Here is a 19,707-nt window from a genome sequence, read left to right on the forward strand (position 1 = left end):
CACAACTGGGGTAAGGGGCTGTGAACCTGCGCAAGCTGATTTCACAGCAAACACTCTGAACTACCATGTTGTTCTGTCTGCTCATGCATCAAAGCAGTAAGTGTACCGACACAGGGAGGCAACCTAAGGATCTTCAACATATGAACGAATAAATAAGATGTACAACAAAAAACGTCTACACATACAAAGGAGCGTTACTCAGCCATAGAAAAGAATTAAATGCTGCTATTTGCAACAACATGGATGGACCTAGAGGGTATTATGCTTAGCACACTAAGTCAGAGAAAGACTAATACTGTAGGTAATCACCTATTTGTGGAATCTAAAACTACAACAAACAAATGAATAAAAAACTAAAGCAGTAGGTGTAGCGCCAGGCATTTGGAGGTGCTGAATGAGTGCTCTTCAGGACTTCCCTGATGGTCCAGTGGTTAAGCTTTCACACTTCCACTGCAGGGGGCACAGGTCTGATCCCTAGTCAGGGAACTAAGATCCTGCGTGTTGCGTGATGTGGCAAAAAAATGTTCTTCATTGTTCTTTAAATGTTTTTCAGGGCTCATGACAGCATTGGAGGCTTAGATTAGCATTGTTATAAATGTAGCAATAATATTATTATAGAATTTCATAGGCCAGGTTGGTTACAAGGTACAGTGAGAAGTGTGAAGAAAGAGGCTGTGGTCAGTCCATCAGATAGGAGCCCTGGGTGTCGGGGAGGGGGGCTGAGAGGAGGCAGTGGTCATGATCATGGAGTTCCAGGCTCTCATAAACCATTTGGCTCAAGATCTCAAATGTTGGTCAGCAGTACCAAACTGGTCCCAACTTGTGTGCGGGGTGCTACTTACTACAGGGACTTACCATCACTAACAATGCAGACTGTGGCTCAGATCATGAACTCCTCGTTGCCAAATTCAGACTGAAATTGAAGAAAGTAGGGAAAACCAGTAGACCATTCAGGTATGACCTATATCAAATCCCTTATGATTAGACAGTGGAAGTGAAAAATAGATTTAAGGGACTAGATCTGATAGACAGAGTGCCTGATGAACTATGGATGGAGGTTCATGACATTGTACAGGAGACAGAGATCAAGACCATCCCCAAGAAAAAGAAATGCAAAAAATCAAAATGGCTGTCTGAGGAGGCTTTACAAATAAAATAGCTGTGAAAAGAAGACAAGCGAAAAGCAAAGGAGAAAAGGAAAGATATACCCATTTGAATGCAGAGTTCCAAAGAATAGCAAGAAGAGATAAGAAAGCCTTCCACAGTGATTAGTGCAAAGAAATAAAGCAAAACAATAGAATGGGAAAGACTAGAGATCTCTTCAAGAAAATTAGAGATACTGAGGGAACGTTTCATGCAAAGATGGGCTGAATAAAGGACAGAAATGGTATGGACCTAACCGAAGCAGAAGATATTAAGAAGAGGTGGCAAGAATACACAGAAGAACTGTACAAAAAAGATCTTCACGACCCAGATAATCACGATGGTGTGATCACTCACCTAGAGCCAGACATCCTGGAATGTGAAGTCGAGCAGGCCTTAGGAAGCATCACTATGAACAAAGCTAGGGGAGGGGATGGAATTCCAGTTGCGTTATTTAAAATCCTAAAAGATGAGGCTGTGAAAGTGCTGCACTCAGTATGCTAGCAAATTTGGAAAACTCAGCGGTGGACACAGGACTGGAAAAGCTCAGTTTTCATTCCAGTCCCAAAGAAACACAATGGCAAAGAATATTCAAACTACCGCACAATTGCACTCATCTCACACGCTAGTAAAGTAATGCTCAAAATTCTCCAAGCCAGGCTTCAACAATACGTGAATCGTGAACTTCCAGATGTTCAAGCTGGTTTTAGAAAAGGCAGAGGAACCAGAAATCAAATTGCCAACATCCGCTGGATCATTGAAAAAGCAAGAGAGTTCGAGAAAAACATCTATTTCTGCTTTGTTGACTATGCCAAAGCCTTTGACTGTGTGGATCACAATAAACTGTGGAAAATTCTTTAAAAGATGGGAATACCAGACCACCTGACCTGCCTCTTGAGAAATCTATGCAGGTCAGGAAGCAACAATTAGAACTGGACATGGAACAACAGACTGGTTCCAAATAGGAAAAGGAGTACATCAAGGCTGTATATTGTCACCCTGCTTATTTAATTTATATGCAGAGTACATCATGAAAAATGCTGGCTAGATGAAGCACAAGTTGGATCAAGATTGATGGGAGAAATATCGATAACCTCAGATATGCAGATGACACCATCCTTATGGCAGAAAGTGAAGAAGAACTAAAGAGCCTCTTGATGAAAGTGAAAGAGGAGAGTGAAAAAGTTGGCTTAAAGCTCAGCATTCAGAAAACTGAGATCATGGCATCTGGTCCCATCACTTCATGGGAAATAGATGGGGAAACAGTGTCAGACTTTATTTTTCTGGGCTCCAAAATCACTGCAGATGGTGACTGCAGCCATGAAATTAAAAGACGCTTACTCCTTGGAAGGAAAGTTATGACCAACCTAGATAGCATATTCAAAAGCAGAGACATTACTTTGCCAACAAAGGTCCATCTCGTCAAAGCTATGGTTTTTCCTGTAGTCATGTATGGATGTGAGAGTTGGACTGTAAAGAAACCTGAGCGCTGAAGAATTGATGCTTTTGAACTGTGGTGTTGGAGAAAGACTCTTGAGAGTCCCTTGGACAGCAAGGAGATCCAACCAGTCCATCCTAAAGGAAATCAGTCCTTAATATTCATTGGAAGGACTGATATTGAGGCTGAAACTGCAATACTTTGGCCACCTGATGCAAAGAACTGACTCATTGGAAAACACCCTGATGCTGGGAAAGATTGAAGGTGGGAGGAGAAGGGGACGACAGAGGATGAGATGGTTGGATGGCATTACTGACATGATGGACGTGAGTTTGAGTAAGCTCCAGGACTTGGTGATGGGCAGGGAAGCCTGGCATGCTGCAGTCCATGGGCTCACAAAGAGCTGGACATGACCGAGCAACTGAACTAGCTAGCTAACTAACAATGCAGAGTCTTCAGCCCCACTCCTAGAGATCCTAATTTAGTTGGTCTGTGGTGGGGCCTCAGAATTGGTATTTTTGAAAATCTACCCCAGGTAATTCTTATGTATAGTCAGATTGGAGAACATCTAAATTCTGACCCAGTTGCTTATCTGGTACTTTAACTTCATCTGCAATATCCTGATAGTCTCCAGGTGGTAATTAAACACTTTCAGAGATGGAGAGCGCATTCTATCAGTAGCTCTGATGACTTTAAAGCATCAACCAGACAAAAAAAATTCCTTTGAGACTGAACTGAATTCTGCCAGTGTGTTTGGCTACATTCAGGCTGTGGTACTGACCTCTGGGTCACACTGAACAAGGCTCATCTTTCTTCTCTGTGAGTCACTTGGAGAGAACTGTTGTGTTTTATCGCAACATCTTCTGTTTCTTTACCTGTTCCTTAAAGGACATGGTTTCCAGATTCCTCATCAACCTGATTCTTCTCCACTGTAGTCTCTCCTTTTCCAGATTTTTCTGAAAATGTACTTTTCAGAAATAAACTCAGCACTCCAGGTGTGGTAGCAATAGCCAGGATCAGGGAAGAACTATCACCTCCCTGATCTTAGAAATGATACTCCTATTAAAGTAACCGAAGTAAAATCTCAGGAGATAATTAAATAGCCATATCGTGTTTGTTGATTATAAAGTAGGAAGCCTCACAGATGTCAGAGAGGACATTTATAGGGCTGACTACTCACCTGTGTCACCATTGAGGGGACCCAGTTCCTGAGGCTCTGGTTTGGGAGGCTGATCTGGTCTTTGGCGCCTCTGGAAGAAATGAGATAACAGTGAGGATGAAGGTCGGAGGTGAATGTGAGGATAGATGCTATGGTAATTCTTCCAAAGGCAAGATAGGAATTCCAGTTGTGCCAGCCCCTGCACTACACCCAGTTCCCTTAGGCTTTCTTCCTCACAGTCCCAAGGCAGCACCCGCTCTGTGGGGAAGGGGTTCTCAGATAGGATTTCATCTTGGCCAGGGAACCCCTCAGGGGGGAGCTTGATGCTGGCTGACGTCTCCTTAGATTCTTGTACTTTGGCTCAGCTACCAACCATGGGCCCCTCCCTGCCCTTATCTTCCTTCTCCATGGACTTGGCCAGACGTTATGCTATTCCGCTCATCCCAGTTATGGCCTTTAAGTATCTAAAACTTCCCAACCCCCAGTTTAGAGACAATTCCCCTTCTTCCTCAGGGCCCTTGGCTACCACAACTTTCAGCAAGTTCGCTGTAGTGAAGCCAGAGCATCACACGTCAAGCCGTGGTTTTACTATGCTTCTTCTCTGCTAGAAGAGCTGTTTCCCCAACTATATGGAGGTGGCAGTATATAATGTGACAGCTGGAGGTGAAATACTGCAGCGAGGTCATACCAGGCACTATCTCAGCTATTCTTCAGAAGAACCCCGGAAATATGTATGTCCCCCAATTTAAAAATGAGAAGGCTGAGGCAAAAGAGGATTCCATCAAGGCAGATCAGGGGACATCTGGCAGAGTCAAGTATTTGACCCATACCTAGTAAGCACTTTAACCTTGGTCAGTGGGGGTTGAATCAGAGGAGAGAACTGATGCAAAAGGGCTTTCTCTAATAACTTTTAGAAATAATTGTTTCTTTAATGTTTATTTACTTGACTGTACTGGGCCTTAGTTACAGCACACAGGATCTTTCATTGCGGCATGCGAATTTTTAGTTGTGGCACGTGGGATCTAGTTCTCTGACCAGCCATCAAACCTGGGCCCCCTGCACTGGGAACAGAGTCTTAGCCACTGGCCACCCGGGAAATCCCAAAAGGGTTTTCCATACCACAAAACAGTGTCAGTGGCTCTAAGATTTCGGTTTTCATAAATAATATTTTCAAATAGGAGATTTGGTATGGGTTGACAAGCAAGAATGCTGAAAAAAAATAATTTGCAGACTACCACTATCATTTCATAAAATAGAAGACATTTTAACCTTTCAAAATCTACTAAGGAAAGCTCGAGATAGTTCTTTCAGGAAAGGAGAAATAACATCTTACTCAAAGTTACACACAATGAACACCTTTAATTTTCTCATTTCACCCCAGAGATGTGAAAAGTTGGTCAAAGTCCAGCACTGGTCACTGGACCAAGATGTGGGGTAGAAAAAAATTTAAGCCGTTTTGTATACTTTTCAAAATGTTCTAAAATGTTAGCTAGACTTACTGTGATCATTTCACAATGTGTACAAATATTGAATCATTCGGTTGTACATCTGAAATAGTATGTTATTTTTCAATTGTACCTCAAAAGAGTTTTCTGATTTTAAAAAAAGATAGTCTAAGCCTCATTTTAGAAAATACTTAGATAAGTCAACTCATGAAAAAACTATGAAAGTGTTCAATTGTGAATTACCACTGTAAAAGAAAAACTTTATTTTTTACTGTGATAATAGATTAAGTGATTAATAGAATGAAAATTACTAACAATTTCCTGAACTCGAGAATGAATGAAATGCTGCTAGAAAGCATAGTTCTGGTTGGGGATGGATGAGAAGGGAAGGCTTCTAGAACCTTCTGTTCCTGCCCCACAATGCCCACCACAGAGCCTGGTGCAAACTGAGCCTGGCAAACTGAGCAAGAAACAGTGTCTCCCCCAGGTCCTGGTCCCCAGGGTCTGTTCAGTGGCTGGCAACCCAGCCACCCTCCTCCACCCACCCTGTGAAGTCTCATCTCTTCCCGCCCAGGGGAGAGGGGACGCTTGGCCCAGGAACAAGCTGTCAACACAGGACTCTGGGGTAATGACAGGAGCCAGCCTCTCTCCCTGGGCTGGAGGAAGGAGGCAGACAAACACCAAAGGTTGATGGCCTTGTCCCTGTTGCCACTCCTGGTTACACTCAATCTGGTCAATGTTTTTATGGGAGTGAGATTTCCAGAATTCCAGTTCCAGCTCTTCTACAAACTCGGACAAATCTCTTCCCTCCTCTGGGCTCCCGCTTTCTCCTTTGCAGAGGAAGTGGAGGTGTGAGGCGTTCTTACTTTCACTCAACAATGCCCATGGTATTCAAACTCCGAGTGTTTGATCTCAGCTCTTCTCAACTGCGCTGAGAGATAAGGGTTATTACGAGGGAGGAGACTGGAGCTCAGGGAGGTAAGACAGTCATATGCGGCCTGGATGTCAAAATCAGCATGAGAACCAGGTCTCAGAAGAGTAGAGACCAGAACAGTATTGTTAAAAACTCAGGGATTCTAGGGACTTCCCTGGTTGCCCAGTGGTTAAGACTCCATGCTTCCAATGCAGGGGGCATGGGTTTCATCCCTTGTTGGAGAACTAAGATTCGACATGCCACACAACACAGCAAAGGAAAAGGAAAAAAAAAGAAAAAACTCTTGGATTCTAAAATCACCCAGATCTGGATTCAAACATTAAATTTAACACTGTGTGACCACACTGCCTCTCCAAGCCTTGATTTCCTCACAAGGTTATTTTAAGGATTAGCTAAGATAAAGCACCTATAACTCCATAATTCTAACAGCTCAAACATGGCATGATGACTTTTATCACTTTATATCTGAAAAAGCATGGCAGGATCTAAGACCACAGTGCTTTGCTAGACTGCTTAGGCTGCCACTGGCCTCAGGTTGCCTGAAATAAGATCATAAAGCTCATGATAAACTTCTCCCAAACAACCACCATGGAAGGTGAAAAACTCTTCTCCACTAACAGCTTCCAGACCTTAGGCAGGACACGGCCTCGTGCTTGAGTCTCCAGATCCTGACAGCACCTCTGCCCCCAGGATAACCATCCAGAATCAAGGCATTCAAGACTCATCTTAGGACATCCCTGGGGGTCCAGGTCCCTGCAATGTGGGGATGTGGGACACCCCAGCTGGAGAGCTCAAGCCCATGATTTCACAGGCCACACCTAGGGCCCAACTCCACAGAATAAATAACTATTTGAAAAATAAAATAAATATTTTTAAATAATTAAAAAAGACTCATTATAATAGTCCTCATGCTACTGTTCTCTCTATTAACATTTAAATATTGATAAACATCTTTTTCCAAATATAGGGGTAATAAAGAATACACATTTATTCACTTTTGGAATTTATATATATTCTCTTACCTCTCATTTTTTTAAATATAAGCATTTACTACATGGCATTAAATATTTTATAATTAATTTTAATGACTTCAGTATGATGAATTTAATCATTTAATCAATAATCTACTGTTGAATGGACTTCCCTGGTGACTCAGATGATAAAGAATTCATTTGCAATGTAGGAGACCTGGGTTTGATCCCTGAGTAGGGAAGATCCCCTGGAGAAGGGCATGGCAACCCAATCCGTACTCTTGCCTGGAGAATCTCATGGACAGAGGAGCCTGTGGAGTCTGTGGGGTTGCAAAGAGTTGGACACGACTGAGTGACTTACACTTTCACTTTCCACTGTTGAATATTTACATTATTTTCATTTTTAAATTTTCAAATCATGCCTTAGGGAACATAATGATTGTAAGACTTTTACACATCTAAAGTTACTGTCTCTACACTTCAAAAAGGCTCTACCAATTAACTAACCTACTAGTAGCATACAGAAGGCCAGTTTTACTACAACTCTGCCAACATGGACTAGTGTCTTTTTTTTTTTTTTAATGTTGATCAATTTGCTAAGCCAAAACCAAACCAAAAACAACCTACTGTACTCCTGGCCCCAACAGGCACAACCATGTGTTCAACACCATCCCAAGTTGCTCAAGACCATCCCAGCATGACATATGGTCGATAATTTCTCAGGCCTCCAGGCCCAGCTCATATATAATTTCTACTTGGTCTCTCCCCAGGGCTGAGTTAGTTCCTATCAGCAGGCCGGTTCAAACACCCATGCGATTAGTTCCCCAGTTACCCGTGCTTCTGTTAATCCAAGGGGGCTCCTTGAGGACAGGGACCAATTTTGAAACTGACTTTGGATTTGATGCCTGTTGTGATGCCCAGACAGTATTTCTAGGGATTTTGAGGCCTAATAGAAGGTCTCCTGTTTCAGGACTATCTGAAGCACTTGCTTAACACAGCTCCCAGGCCCAGCTCTGGACCTACAGAATCGGAGGGTGTATGTGCGGTCTGGGAAGCTCCGATCTACCACCCCATCCAGGTGATTCTGAGGCTCCTGAAGACACATAGCCCAGGACTGAGCAGGAATCAATAAGCAACTACTGCATGGAAAATTCCCACGGCGGGGCCTTGGCTGCTTTCTCCTCAGAGGTCATGGAGCAGAGTTCACTCTACAGTGGGCAGGGACGGGAGCTGGGAGGGGCTCACAAGGATTTCCCCTGCCAAAAGCAGAGTGGGGCAGGCCTCAGGCTGAGAGGGTCATCCGGCTGAGCTCTGGAAGCGGGCTGGAGGCTTCCTGTGTCAATGGAAACTTGGGAGAAGAACACTATGAGGTGGCTGCTAGCAGCACAGAATGGACCTGGGAGGAGGGGAAGGCCAGCACACCCAGGTCTCAGCTTCACTGTGTGACTTTAGGGAAGTGCTGTCCCCTCTCTGGACCCTCTTTGATGGGTCAGGGTTGGAACAGAGGTTCTTCTCACTCCTTATGGGCTCCAGGGCAGCCCTTTGACCAGGAGGGCTGGAAACAGGGCCTCTTCGTCTTGGGAACATGCACAGTTCTGGGGCCCAGCTCCTTGCTAAGGACCAGAGCCCTGCTCTGGGGTCAACCGGAGGTAAACCTGGTCTGTGGCAGAACATGGTTTCAAACACAGAGTCCAGGCAGAGCAAAAGGACAGCACCCAGAGCGGCGGGAAGAGCAGCAAGCTTGGACTGGTCCTGGCAAGACCCCCTCAACCTTGCTTGCATTTTGGAGGGTAAATTAACAGGAGGGACTAGTAATGGTTGATCAGGCTTGAAAAATAAAAAATGTGAAAAACAAAGACTCTGGACTCTGGCTCCAAATCTCTGCAGGACCACCATGAGGTAAAGGCTGCTAGTGTGTGGCCCACAACCTCAGAGGACAGGATGGTGACCAAGGACTAGAGGTTTTAAGAAGCTTTAGTGCGACATGAAGGATCTCAGAATGGTCCCAGAGATAGGCTGCTGTCTTGGAGGGTGGAGTGGGCTGGCAGTAGTGAGCTCTCCATCACTGGTAGCATGCAAGAAGCAAACTTCATTTTGCAGGTTGGACTGACTGATCTCAGAGGTCCCTAAACTCCAACAATCCAATTCTGTAAGATATCCTTGACGTTTAAGAAGTAAATATCTCTGTTAAACAAAGTGTTTAGCTAGTGCAGATGGTATGAAAGACCCATCAATAGTATCAGAGTCTCAGTGGGCTCTGCTGAGTATTATTCAAGTTGAATTCAGGGTGAACTTTCATAGTCTTATACTAAAGCATCAGGAACAGACTCCTCAACTTCCCTCAAACTTGAGCTGGGAATTTCTTACACCATGAAAGACTGAGGAAGGCAGAAGCAACTTGGATAGAAGCTGCCCAGCTATTCTCTCCTTCCGGGATCCTACCAGGATGGAAGTCGAACCCTGAGGATGGCACAGCCTTTCCTGAAGACACTTGGTCTCACCTTGCTTTAGAGACCATCATGCGATCATCCTTTTCATGGCCCTTCAGGCATTGTGCATTTCTGACTGAGTGGTGTGATTTATGGCCTCATTATCCCTGACTAGCTTAGAGAATTTAGTGATCAAAGGACCCTTGAGAGTTCACCAAGCTCCTCCACTGTCCCCATAAACTGCAGACCTGGATTCCCTTGGCCGTGTAGTTCTGTCCAGCTCCTTGGCTGTGGAAGGCTTACTGGGACCCAGAAGATAGGGTTGGAAGGGATCCTGTAAACAGCTTATCCAATCCCCACCTTCTATTTCCAGATGGAAAAACTGAGGCCCGGAGGTGGAGTGGGCAGGGCCTGTCAGAGGGGCCACAAACCAGGATCAGAGCCTCCTGGGAGTCCAGACTTAAGCCAGAGCCCTTCCCTTTCCTTCGTGCATACGCCAGATTGATCCAAGTAATCCAACATTTAGGGAATTCTGAGCCTCAAGGGACTCAGGTCACACTCCTTTGCAACATCAGAGCTGCCTTTCCGGTGTCAGGACTCGTGCATGGGTGGGGCCCTGGTTTCGGGATCTGAACAACCACAGGCAGAGCCCATTGGCTGAGGGTAGAGGCAGGAAGGAGGTGGGGGCGGAGACCCAAGGGGCTCCCTCCAGGGCCTGGGGTGGAGGAAAGGCGGGGCCTAAATGTTCAGAGCTGTTGAGAAATGTTAGCCTTCACACCCAGAATACAGAGGCTCAGAGGTAAGAATACCACAATCACTGGCCTCAGCTTCCACATCTCTAAGATGGGCAGAAGTATTTTGCCAAGTAATGCCTGAACGTGATTTTATTTTCACGCAGCCAGGACAGCTAAAGATTTACTTTGACTTGTTCATTTTACACATTACAGTGTCAAGCATCACCCAGTACCTGCCTGGGACACACCAACGTGACCACACCACCAAATGAAAGGCAGGAGCAACCGCAGGTTCTTCCCGGCTGTGTCAGGAGGCCCTGCCTATTCTCCAAACACCTGCAATGCCCCCAGAACACCCCGAGTCAGGGGCGGATGTGGTCTCCATCCCTCCTGTCTGACCAGGCGATGAAAGGTCTCAGGGGAGGACAGAACCACTTCCCCCCAAGCACCTGCTGAGACCGCCCAGGCCAGACAGTGAGCGCAGGGCCCAGCCCCTCCTGCACGGATGAGAGACTGAGGCCTAGGGAAGGGTTTCCAATACACCATAGCCCTTCCTTCCTCCCTACAGCCCACCTTCTCCTGTCCTGTATCAGCCTCGCATGGGTCTGCCTCCTCTGATCTCCTGGGAGGGGCCAGAGCTGGCAGAAGCACTCAGCAGCATTTCTGGCATTTGGGTCAGCCGATCAGGGAGAAGGACCCTGAATTAGCAGGACAGAAAGTGGTGTTAGTAGCCACCACGGGAGAAGAGACAGGCTGAGGACGCAGACACACGGCCGGATATCCGCCTGTCTCACCAACCCAATGGGAAACCCCGCAGTGTGAGTCCAGAGTCAGGGCCCTGACTTGCTACTTGCTTGCTGTGTGACCTTGGGGGAGCACCCTCCCCTCTCTGGGCTTCTGTTTCCTCCTCTCTCTGGCATGGAGTTGGGCAATGGGATACATCATGGCCCTTCTAGCCTTGATATGCTATGGACGCAAAAGAAGCGGCAGAGTGAGTTCATTCTGACACCTCACCCTCCATCAGTCCTGTCATGCTAGCTGGTTCCCAGCACAGCAGGGCTGGTGGCTGCACACACTCAGCGATCAGCCCCCTCATGCAGAGGGCTTCTCTGCAGGACAAGGCAGGAGGGGTACTTGCTCAGGAGGGCCTGCGGGGGGAGTGTCCTGAACCCTTCAGACCACCCTCTGTTCTTGAGCAGCCCCTGTGGGGAAGCTGTAAAAGGGGGGACTGGAGTGCCTAGAGAAGAGGAGGACATAGCCCAGCAGCCACCACGCAAAGTACAGGCGGCAAGCGCCCTGCCTCAGAACTGCCAGCAGAGAAAGAGGCATCCATTAGTGAGGACGACGGCCCCTGCAGGGTGCTTGGGGCAGGGTCACTTAGAACAGGGAAACACTGGAAACCAGCCTCACATCTACAATGGGGCATTGGCTCCATATCCATACATGACACTATGCAAGGCCACTCATCTGTTTAAAAAAACAAAGTAGGTATTTACCAACAAAGGTGGAAAGTTGTTTGGTAGAATATCAATAGCAAAATAAATGATTTCTATGGTACAAACATGCAGAGGAAAAACTACCTAGAAAAGCACACACCAAGGGCAGTCAGTCATCATCTCTGGAGAAAAGACTAGAATTACTGTGGTCAAGGAGGGGGAGCCGCAGTTTTGCCTAAGTTCTTAGAATTTTTAAAACAACGGAGTATTCAAGTTTGACTCATGTACAAAGAAATGAACAGCAGACAGAATCAATACCTCTCTTGGAACCTAAAAGCAGCCAAGGGCGTCATTTTACAGGTGGGGAGGTCAAGGCCTGGGTAGCGATCACACAGCAAGTTAGTGAACCAGGAAGGACTAGGATCCACTCTTGACCCCCGGCCCAGTGGTCTTTCCCCTGCAGATGCTGCAGCTGGTCTGAAAGCACTGGGGCCGTGTCCAAGCACCTCCTTGTGTGCCGTGCTCCCTACTTTGCTGCCAAAGAAGAGGCACTGGGTCTCCCCTGCCCATTTCAACCGGTGGCCAGGTCAGGAAGGGGTTAGAGAGGGTGGGGAATTAATAAAATATATACATCTCCTAGGGCTGCTGTAACAAATTGCCATGCAGTTGGTGACTTAAAACAACAGAAATTTCTTCTCTTCCAGTTCTGGAGGCGAGAAGTCCAGAGTCAAGGTGTCAGGTGGATCGGGTCAGTCTGGAGGCTCTGAGGGAATTTCTGCTCCATCCGTCCTTCCTAGCTTCTGGTGGTCGCAGCAACCCTTGGCGTCCCCTGGCTTGCAGACGCATCACTACCATCTCTGCTTCTGTCAGCACATGGCCTTCTCCCGTGCTTCTCTGTCCACATTCCCTTCCTCTCACAAGGACATCAGTCCTTGGACTAAAGCCCACCATCCCCCAGTATGACCTCATCTTGACGGATTACATCTGCAAAAGCCCTGTTTCTAATAAGGTCATACTCACAGGTCCTGGGTGTACATGAGTTGGGTGGGGGGACACTATTTAGCCCACTACAGGTAACTTTTCTGATGTCACAGCTGTTTCCTCAAGGAGGGGGGTAGAGTTCACAGGGTGGAGGAGGAACGACAAAGTTTGTTGTACACTCTGAAAAAGAACTTCACTCCCGGGGGGGGGAAGAAGAATTGGAAGTAGGCCAGTCTGTACATCACTTATCTGGGGAGAAAGCATGGGATGTGGGATGTGTGGGATGGATGTATTATGAGGCGTTTGGCCTAGATATTCTGGAAGATTCAGTCTTGAAAATAAAGTGACACAAGATAAATGATTTTTAGGGATTCACATTTACCTGGTGAGAGAAGTCACATGGCTTGTCTGCAGGTGATGGAGAGATTTAGATGTATCTATGCTAAAGATGGATGGATTTTTCTCATTTTCTCTTGCTCGTTCTCTCTGCCTGCGGTGGAGTCCTGGTTCGTCCCTCTGTCAGACCTATATATGTCACAGCACATACGTATGAAAGCTTGTATTGGCTTTAACTGGGATGAGAGGACATTATATTGTGGGTTGGGCAAAAACCAGGGCTTCCCTGGTGGCTCAGTTAGTAAAGAATCTGCCTGCAATGAGGGAGACCTGGGTTCAATTCTTGGGCTGGGAAGATCCCCTGGAGAAGGTGAAGTCTACCCACTCCAGTATTCTAGCCTGGAGAATTCCATGGACTGTATAGACCATGGGGTAGCAAAGAGTTGGATATGACTGAGTGACTTTCACTTCACTTCATACCTAGATAAAGGTCTAAATTACTGAAGCTACATAAAAGATCATGGCATCTGGTCCCATCACTTCATAGCAAATAGATGGGAAAACAGTGGAAACAGTGACAGACTCTATTTTTTTGGGCTCCAAAGTCACTGCAGATGGTGATTGCAACCAAAAAATTGAAAGACGTTTGCTCCTTGGAAGAAAAGCTATGACCAACCTAGACAGCATATTACAAAGCAGAGACATTACTTTGCCAACAAAGGTCCATCTAGTCAAAGCTATGGTTTTCCCAGTAGTCATGTATGGATGTGAGAGTTGGACTATAAAGAAAGCTGAGCACCGAAGAATCGATGCTTCTGAACTGTGGTGTTGGAAAAGACTCTTGAGAGTCCCTTGGACTGCAAGGAGTCATTCCTAAAGGAAATCAGTCCTGAATATTCATTGGAAGGACTGATGTTGAAGCTGAAACTCCAATACTTTGGCCACCTGATGCAAAGAGCTGACTCATTTGAAAAGACCCCAATGCTGGGAAAGATTGATGGCGGGAGAAGGGGATGACAGAGGATGAGATGCTTGGATGGCATCACCAACTCAATGGACATGAGTTTGAGTAAGCTCCAGGAGTTGGTGATGGACAGGGAGGCCTGGCATGCTGCAGTCCATGATGTCACAAAGAGTTGGACACAATTGAGTGACTGAACTGAGCTGGGCAAAACTCACTAGCTTAGAAGCCACATACACACGAGTGTCCCCACAGTGTTTGGGACAGGGGGCTCAGTGCCTTGCAAAGGCCATTTTCTTTCACAGACCCTATGTCTAAAATGAGTTAAAAATTCAAGTTTGCCCTACTCCTACGGATCAGGTGTTAGGGACCCTGCATCTTGTGTACCCCAGTCACCCTGATACAAGTGTTTGGCCCCCACCCACCTTCAGAACCCAGCCAAGATGCCATCTCTTCTCTGGAGGCCTTCCCTCCCCCCACCTCTTCCCTTCAACCAAAAGGCACACTCTCCCAGGATTAGGATGATAACACAAGGATACTCATGAATAACAAGGGTAGGAGTGGAGAGTGTAAATAACCAAGTGTCCAAACTGGTTAAAAAAGCCACAGAACATCCACAGAACCTTAGATGGCCATTAAAAATCACATTTCCACAGACTTTTAACATGCGAGACTGCCCCCAGCAAAATATTAGGTATAGGATTGGTCATAAAGTTTGTTCAGGTTTCTCTGTAAGATGTTACAAACTTTTTAGTCACCCCAATAACTATTAATATAATATAATCGTTTAAAATATATCCCTAGTTCTACAAAAATAGTCACACTCACATATAGCATACTAGTGAGGAAAAACAGAAGAAAAATGACACTAAAGTGTACATAGAGGTGATCTCTTCATGGTGGGGTTAAAAACTATTTTAAAATTTCTTTATATTTTACCAAATTTTAAATTTTGCCTCAAACATTATGAATAATCACAATAATTAGGTGTCGAGTGGAATCTTAGTACTTCCTACTCCGAGGTTAGCAACACCTCTTCTATTCCTCCCCGCCCCCCTTCTATTTCTGTCGCAATCACATCTGACCTCTGCTTGAACTCCTCCAGGATGGGGAACTCACTACCCTTCTTCCTGGTGAGTAGAATCTGGCTCCCCTTAGCTTCCCCTCACTGGCCACAATCTGCATTCTGGAGTCAACAGAGAACCAGGTTGCACTCCATGCCGCTTGACAACACTTCAGAGGCTGGAAGGCAGTGGCCAGGCTCCAGACTTTATCTTCACAACCCCAAACGGCCTTCCAAGTACATTCATGGCCGCCTTCTCCCGCATCCCTTTTGCTTTCCTTGGGTCCAATCCAGGTGGTGATGTCCCTCACCTACATTCCCTGCTAACCAGTCAGTGTACCAGGGACTCTACCACATGCATTCTTTCATCTAATCTCAGAACCCTATGACTCAGGAGCTACATCACGTCTATTTTACAGATGAGGAAATCGAGGCATGGAAAACCCAAATTCCTTCCAGGGTCACTTAATGGGTCCACGATGGTGCCAGGACTGAAGTGGCACCTGGCCCAGAGTCTGGAGAGCAGAGTTAATAAATGAATGTGCTCAGGCACTCAGTTGTGTCCAACTCTTGGCAATCCTATGGACTGTAGCCCCCCAGGCTCCTCTGTCCTCGGGATTTTTCAGGCAAGAATACTGGAGCGGGTTGCCATTTCCTCCTCCAGGGGATCTTCCTGACCCAAGGATTGGACCTGCTTCTCTGCACTGGCAGGCGTTCTTTACCACTGAGCCACCAGGGATGCTCCAATAAATGAATACGTGGACTCAGTGCTAAAGCCCAGGCCCTTAGTGTCCACGGTTTTGTTTTGGAATTAGTTGTGCCCATGCCAAACTTCCATGTCTTTCACTTCTGTATCTCTGCCTCTTTCACCTGGCCTGCTGCCTGGAAGCACTCATGAAGGGATACTGACCCCAGAGAACCTGTTGCCCGAGGCCCCGCTCTGGAGCAGTACTGAGCCCAGGTCTCAGGTGTGGTGCTCAGGGCTGTGGCATGGGGGCCAGAGCCAAAGCTCTGAACCCTGGGCCACACGAGGCACATTCAGAGGGTTGACCATGAGGCGCTAGGTCTCCCTTCCCACCTTGGCCCAGATGGGGCTGGTAACTTTTGGGGGATGGAAGGGCCCTAAAAACCTCCATGTCATCCTATAGGCAAGTCCACGGAGGGCTTGTTTCCTTGGCCACGCCCTCTCTGTCTGGCCTTCTCCCACATCCTCCTGATGTGGCCACAACAGCCATAGTCTTTGTTAAAAAGGGTTTAGGAAGGACCATATCACACAGATGATTCTTCAGTATCTACACCCAACCTGCTAGGGATCTCCACTCATTTTTTCACCAGGATTTCAACTTGTCACCAAAAGTCCCAGTAACACTTGGCCCCAGGTCAGGCCTCTCAGTGGGGTCTAGGACAGCTGGCCAGCTAAGGCTACTGGCACTGCCAACCACAGGACTCAGCAAACCCTTAGGGCCTGGCCCCTGGAAGGGACCTTGAGAAGTCCTAGTGGTCAAGCCCCTATCCCTAGCTGGGCAAGTCCCCCCTGAAAGCCCTGGCCTCATTCCTCACGGCTGGCCACTCCCACTCTCCGCAACCAGCACCATCACTCTGCTTCTTCGGCTCAGCTTCCACTCAGGCTGTCCTCTCTGCCTCAACTGGGTCATTCCTACCAAACCTTCATCACCCAGCCAAGGCATGCCCAGCCCTCAGCCAAGAGGCCATCCTGTGTCTCTCAAGGATAGATGAGATACTCCTGCTGCACACTGGGTTAACTTCTAGTCCAGCTCTGATGTGGCCCTTATTCACACTCAAATATTTAGGAGGCACCAGCTCTGGGCTCTGTGCAAGGCAGTAAGTACCAACGGGGAGGGCAGAAAAACCAGGCTCCATTACATGGTTTGGCTACCAACCTACTGAATGACATCACTCCTCCCTGAACCTCAGTCTCCTCATCTATAAAGTGGAGAAGATCCCACAGCTCAGCCTGACTTCCAGGCTTTAGTGAGGTCGGCAGGATGTGAAAGTACCCTGTAAACTGCCATTCAGGGTGAGTCATTGTTGTCGTGACTTGAGCCTCCGGGGGTCTGAGCTCATTTTTGTACATCCCATCCTCAGAGGTTTCCTCTCTCCTAGGGGGCTGACAACCTGCTGGGGGTGAGCTTGGACGTTTAGGCCTTTTAGGGGTTGTCACCTGGATGAGAAACCAGGCAGAAGCATAGCACAGAGGGATGGAAACTACCATGAACTTTAAACAAAATCAGCTTATAAATCCTGCCACTCAGGGGCAGGAGCCTGGCACTGACGGGGCAGAAAGGCAAGCCAGGCTGCTCTGAGGCAACAGGGCAAAGGCTTTAATGCCAAAGGGCTTTGGAATCAACAAGAAGCCACTGGAAGCACTGAGTAGGGGCAGAGACAAAGGACACGGGGCTTGGGGATTGGGAATTTGGGTTCTGCTCTAAGTTGTTCTCTGACCTCAGTCAAGACCCTTCCCTCTCCAGGCTTTAACCTCCCAGCTGCATGTTGCGTGCATCAGCACAGGTGGTACCCAAGGTCCTTTCCCTCTGGGATAGTCTCTGCTGACTGTACTTGCCCTTCCTTCACAGCTTGGGACAGGGGGTCCAGTTCAGGCTGTGCCAGGGATGGACAGGGACAGCTGGCAAGGCTCTCAGACAGGCAGGGGAATCCTTGCTCACTGTGGGCTCCTTTCCCAGACTACCGAAGAGTCAAGGCCTGGAACAGGGCTACTCCAGTCTCTTCCCGCCACCGAGTAGATGGAATTCACCCTTGGCGGACTTTGCAAGCTGAGTGGTTAACACAGGTGCAGAGAACACAGGCTCTCTGACTCCTAGAAATCACCCTGCTCAAAGCCCTCCCTGTCCATATAGAGGGAGAAACTGAGGCACAGAGAGCACTATGGGCATGTTTGTGGCAGAGCCAGGATTAACACTGAGAATCGATCACCAGCTTTGTTATAAGTCTCAGGCAGGTCTCAGGTGTATCTGTTCATCATCCCATCAGCCAGACTTCTGCTTCCACGGATGGAGGCAAGCCTCAGTTTCCCTCTTGGAGCCAGGAAGACAGGAGGGCTTCTGGGTCAAAGCTCCATGAGGTATTTTGAATTGGGAATTAAGGAGGAGCAAGGATAAGGGGGAAGGCGCTGTACTTGGGACAAAAGTCCTTCTCCCTGGACTAGGCACAGAGCAGAAATAGAATCATCCAGGTTCGGGACAGTACTGCATGCCCAACAGGCAGAAAAGCTTGGGCTCAGGCGCAAGCAAAGCAGCAGAGGCTCAAGTTCAGTGAAAAATTACTGAATAGTGTCACAGTGTGGGGCCTCTCGGGGCCTCAGGGGACTGATCTTCAAGTTCCTAGGACCACCTCTTCCCACCTGACTGAAGTAAGAAGAAGGCTCAGGACTTGAGGGTCCGCCCTTCCCTCTCTGTGCCTCAGGTTATCCTCTGGCTTTAGGCTCTGACCTTCTGGGCTTGTCAGAACCCAAGGGGCAGCTGGTCCCACTGCTAGAAACCCGAGTAGTGTCTCCTGGGCCCTAACCCAGCTCGGAGGCCCCTTGGGGGAGCGACAGGAAGGGAGGGAAGGGCAGCAGAAGGCCGCAAATCTCCTCCCTGGTCTGCCCCTCCCAGCTCCCCCGCGGACAGCCCACATGCACCGGCTCTAGGGCCTGAAGAGGCTCTAGGCCAGCGCTTGTCAAACTTTAAAGCGTATTGTAGTCACCTGGGCATCTTATTAAAAGACAAGTTCTATTTAAGCACGTCGGGAACACAGCCCGAGATTCTGCAAGTCCTAGGTGATGCCGATGATGTAAATCTGTGGGCCATTCTGCCGCGCAAGTAGCGGCCCTAGAGAGAATCTGCCTCTTAATGGTAGGAAAGCCAAAGGCCCAGAGAGGTCAAGTCAAACGTCCATGGCCACAAAGCGAGCAGCGCCTGACCAACGGAAAAGGGCACCTGCTGCAGCTGCTGCTAGACAGTTCCCACCTCCGCCAGCTGGGATCAGTTGCCTGTCCCGGCCCTGGGGCTGTGTTTGTAAACTCGGCTGCCCCGCGTGGCTCAGCCCTGGATCAGGAAGAGAGAGCTGCCCGGCCGAGCCTTACCCGCCTCCCTGCCTGCCGGCCTCTAAGTGTTCACAGCCCGGCATCCCCAGTACACCCGGGGCGCCCTGGGTCCCCAGCAGCGGAGCGGTTCCGCACCCGCCTTCCTTTCCGAAGGCAAACTTCTCCGCCGGCGCCCTTTACCTTTTTGGGGGGTTTGCAGCAGCTCAGTCTGCTGTGTCCGCAGCCCATCCTCCTCCGGGGGCTCCCGGACTCCGCCTCCCAACTCTGGGGCCCCCGGAGAACCCTGCCGTCCAAGCCCCGCTGCCCGCTTGGCGCCCGCCGGCCGGGGCAGCCGGCGAGACCCTGAAACTGAACCTGGAAGCGCAGACTTGAGCCGGAGCTGGGGCGGCCGTGTGCCGTAAATACCCGAAAAGCAGGGCCTCAGGGAAGCCCGTGGGGCTCGCTGCGCTGCCGCCTGAGACAGGTGATCAGAAACTTAGTAAATGACAGAAAACTCGGGTCAGGGCCGAAAAGGTCCCAATGAACAATGGATTTCTTTCCAGACTCGCAGCAGAGAAAAGGCTAGGAAAAAAATTAAAACAACTATTTAGTAAACAAAACAGCTATCATTTTTA

General features: G+C 48.1%; 1 protein-coding gene across 3 annotated transcripts in view; it reads right to left on the bottom strand.

Annotated features, from left to right (window-relative positions):
- The window catches only part of CCDC69 (coiled-coil domain containing 69), a 35,406-nt gene extending 15,969 nt beyond the window's left edge, over positions 1–19,437 (bottom strand). The window contains exons 1-2 of one of the 3 annotated variants that reach the window (XM_086412507.1): positions 19,274–19,437; positions 3,762–3,831 (exon numbers count right to left, since the gene is read on the bottom strand). In XM_086412507.1, coding sequence (XP_086268633.1) covers positions 3,762–3,831; positions 19,274–19,321 — 118 coding nt within the window. In that variant the 5' untranslated portion in view covers positions 19,322–19,437. Of the gene's footprint in view, positions 1–855; positions 957–1,500; positions 1,560–3,761; positions 3,832–19,273 lie in introns of those variants that run through there. The other 2 variants (XM_086412509.1, XM_086412508.1) reach the window with 2 other exon arrangements.
- Positions 19,438–19,707: the final 270 nt, after the last annotated feature.

This window comes from Bos grunniens, chromosome 7 (assembly GCF_055505025.1).
Source record: "Bos grunniens cultivar Pamir isolate PY7600 chromosome 7, Bosgru_T2T1.0, whole genome shotgun sequence".
In the NCBI taxonomy this organism is placed as follows: domain Eukaryota; kingdom Metazoa; phylum Chordata; class Mammalia; order Artiodactyla; family Bovidae; genus Bos; species Bos grunniens.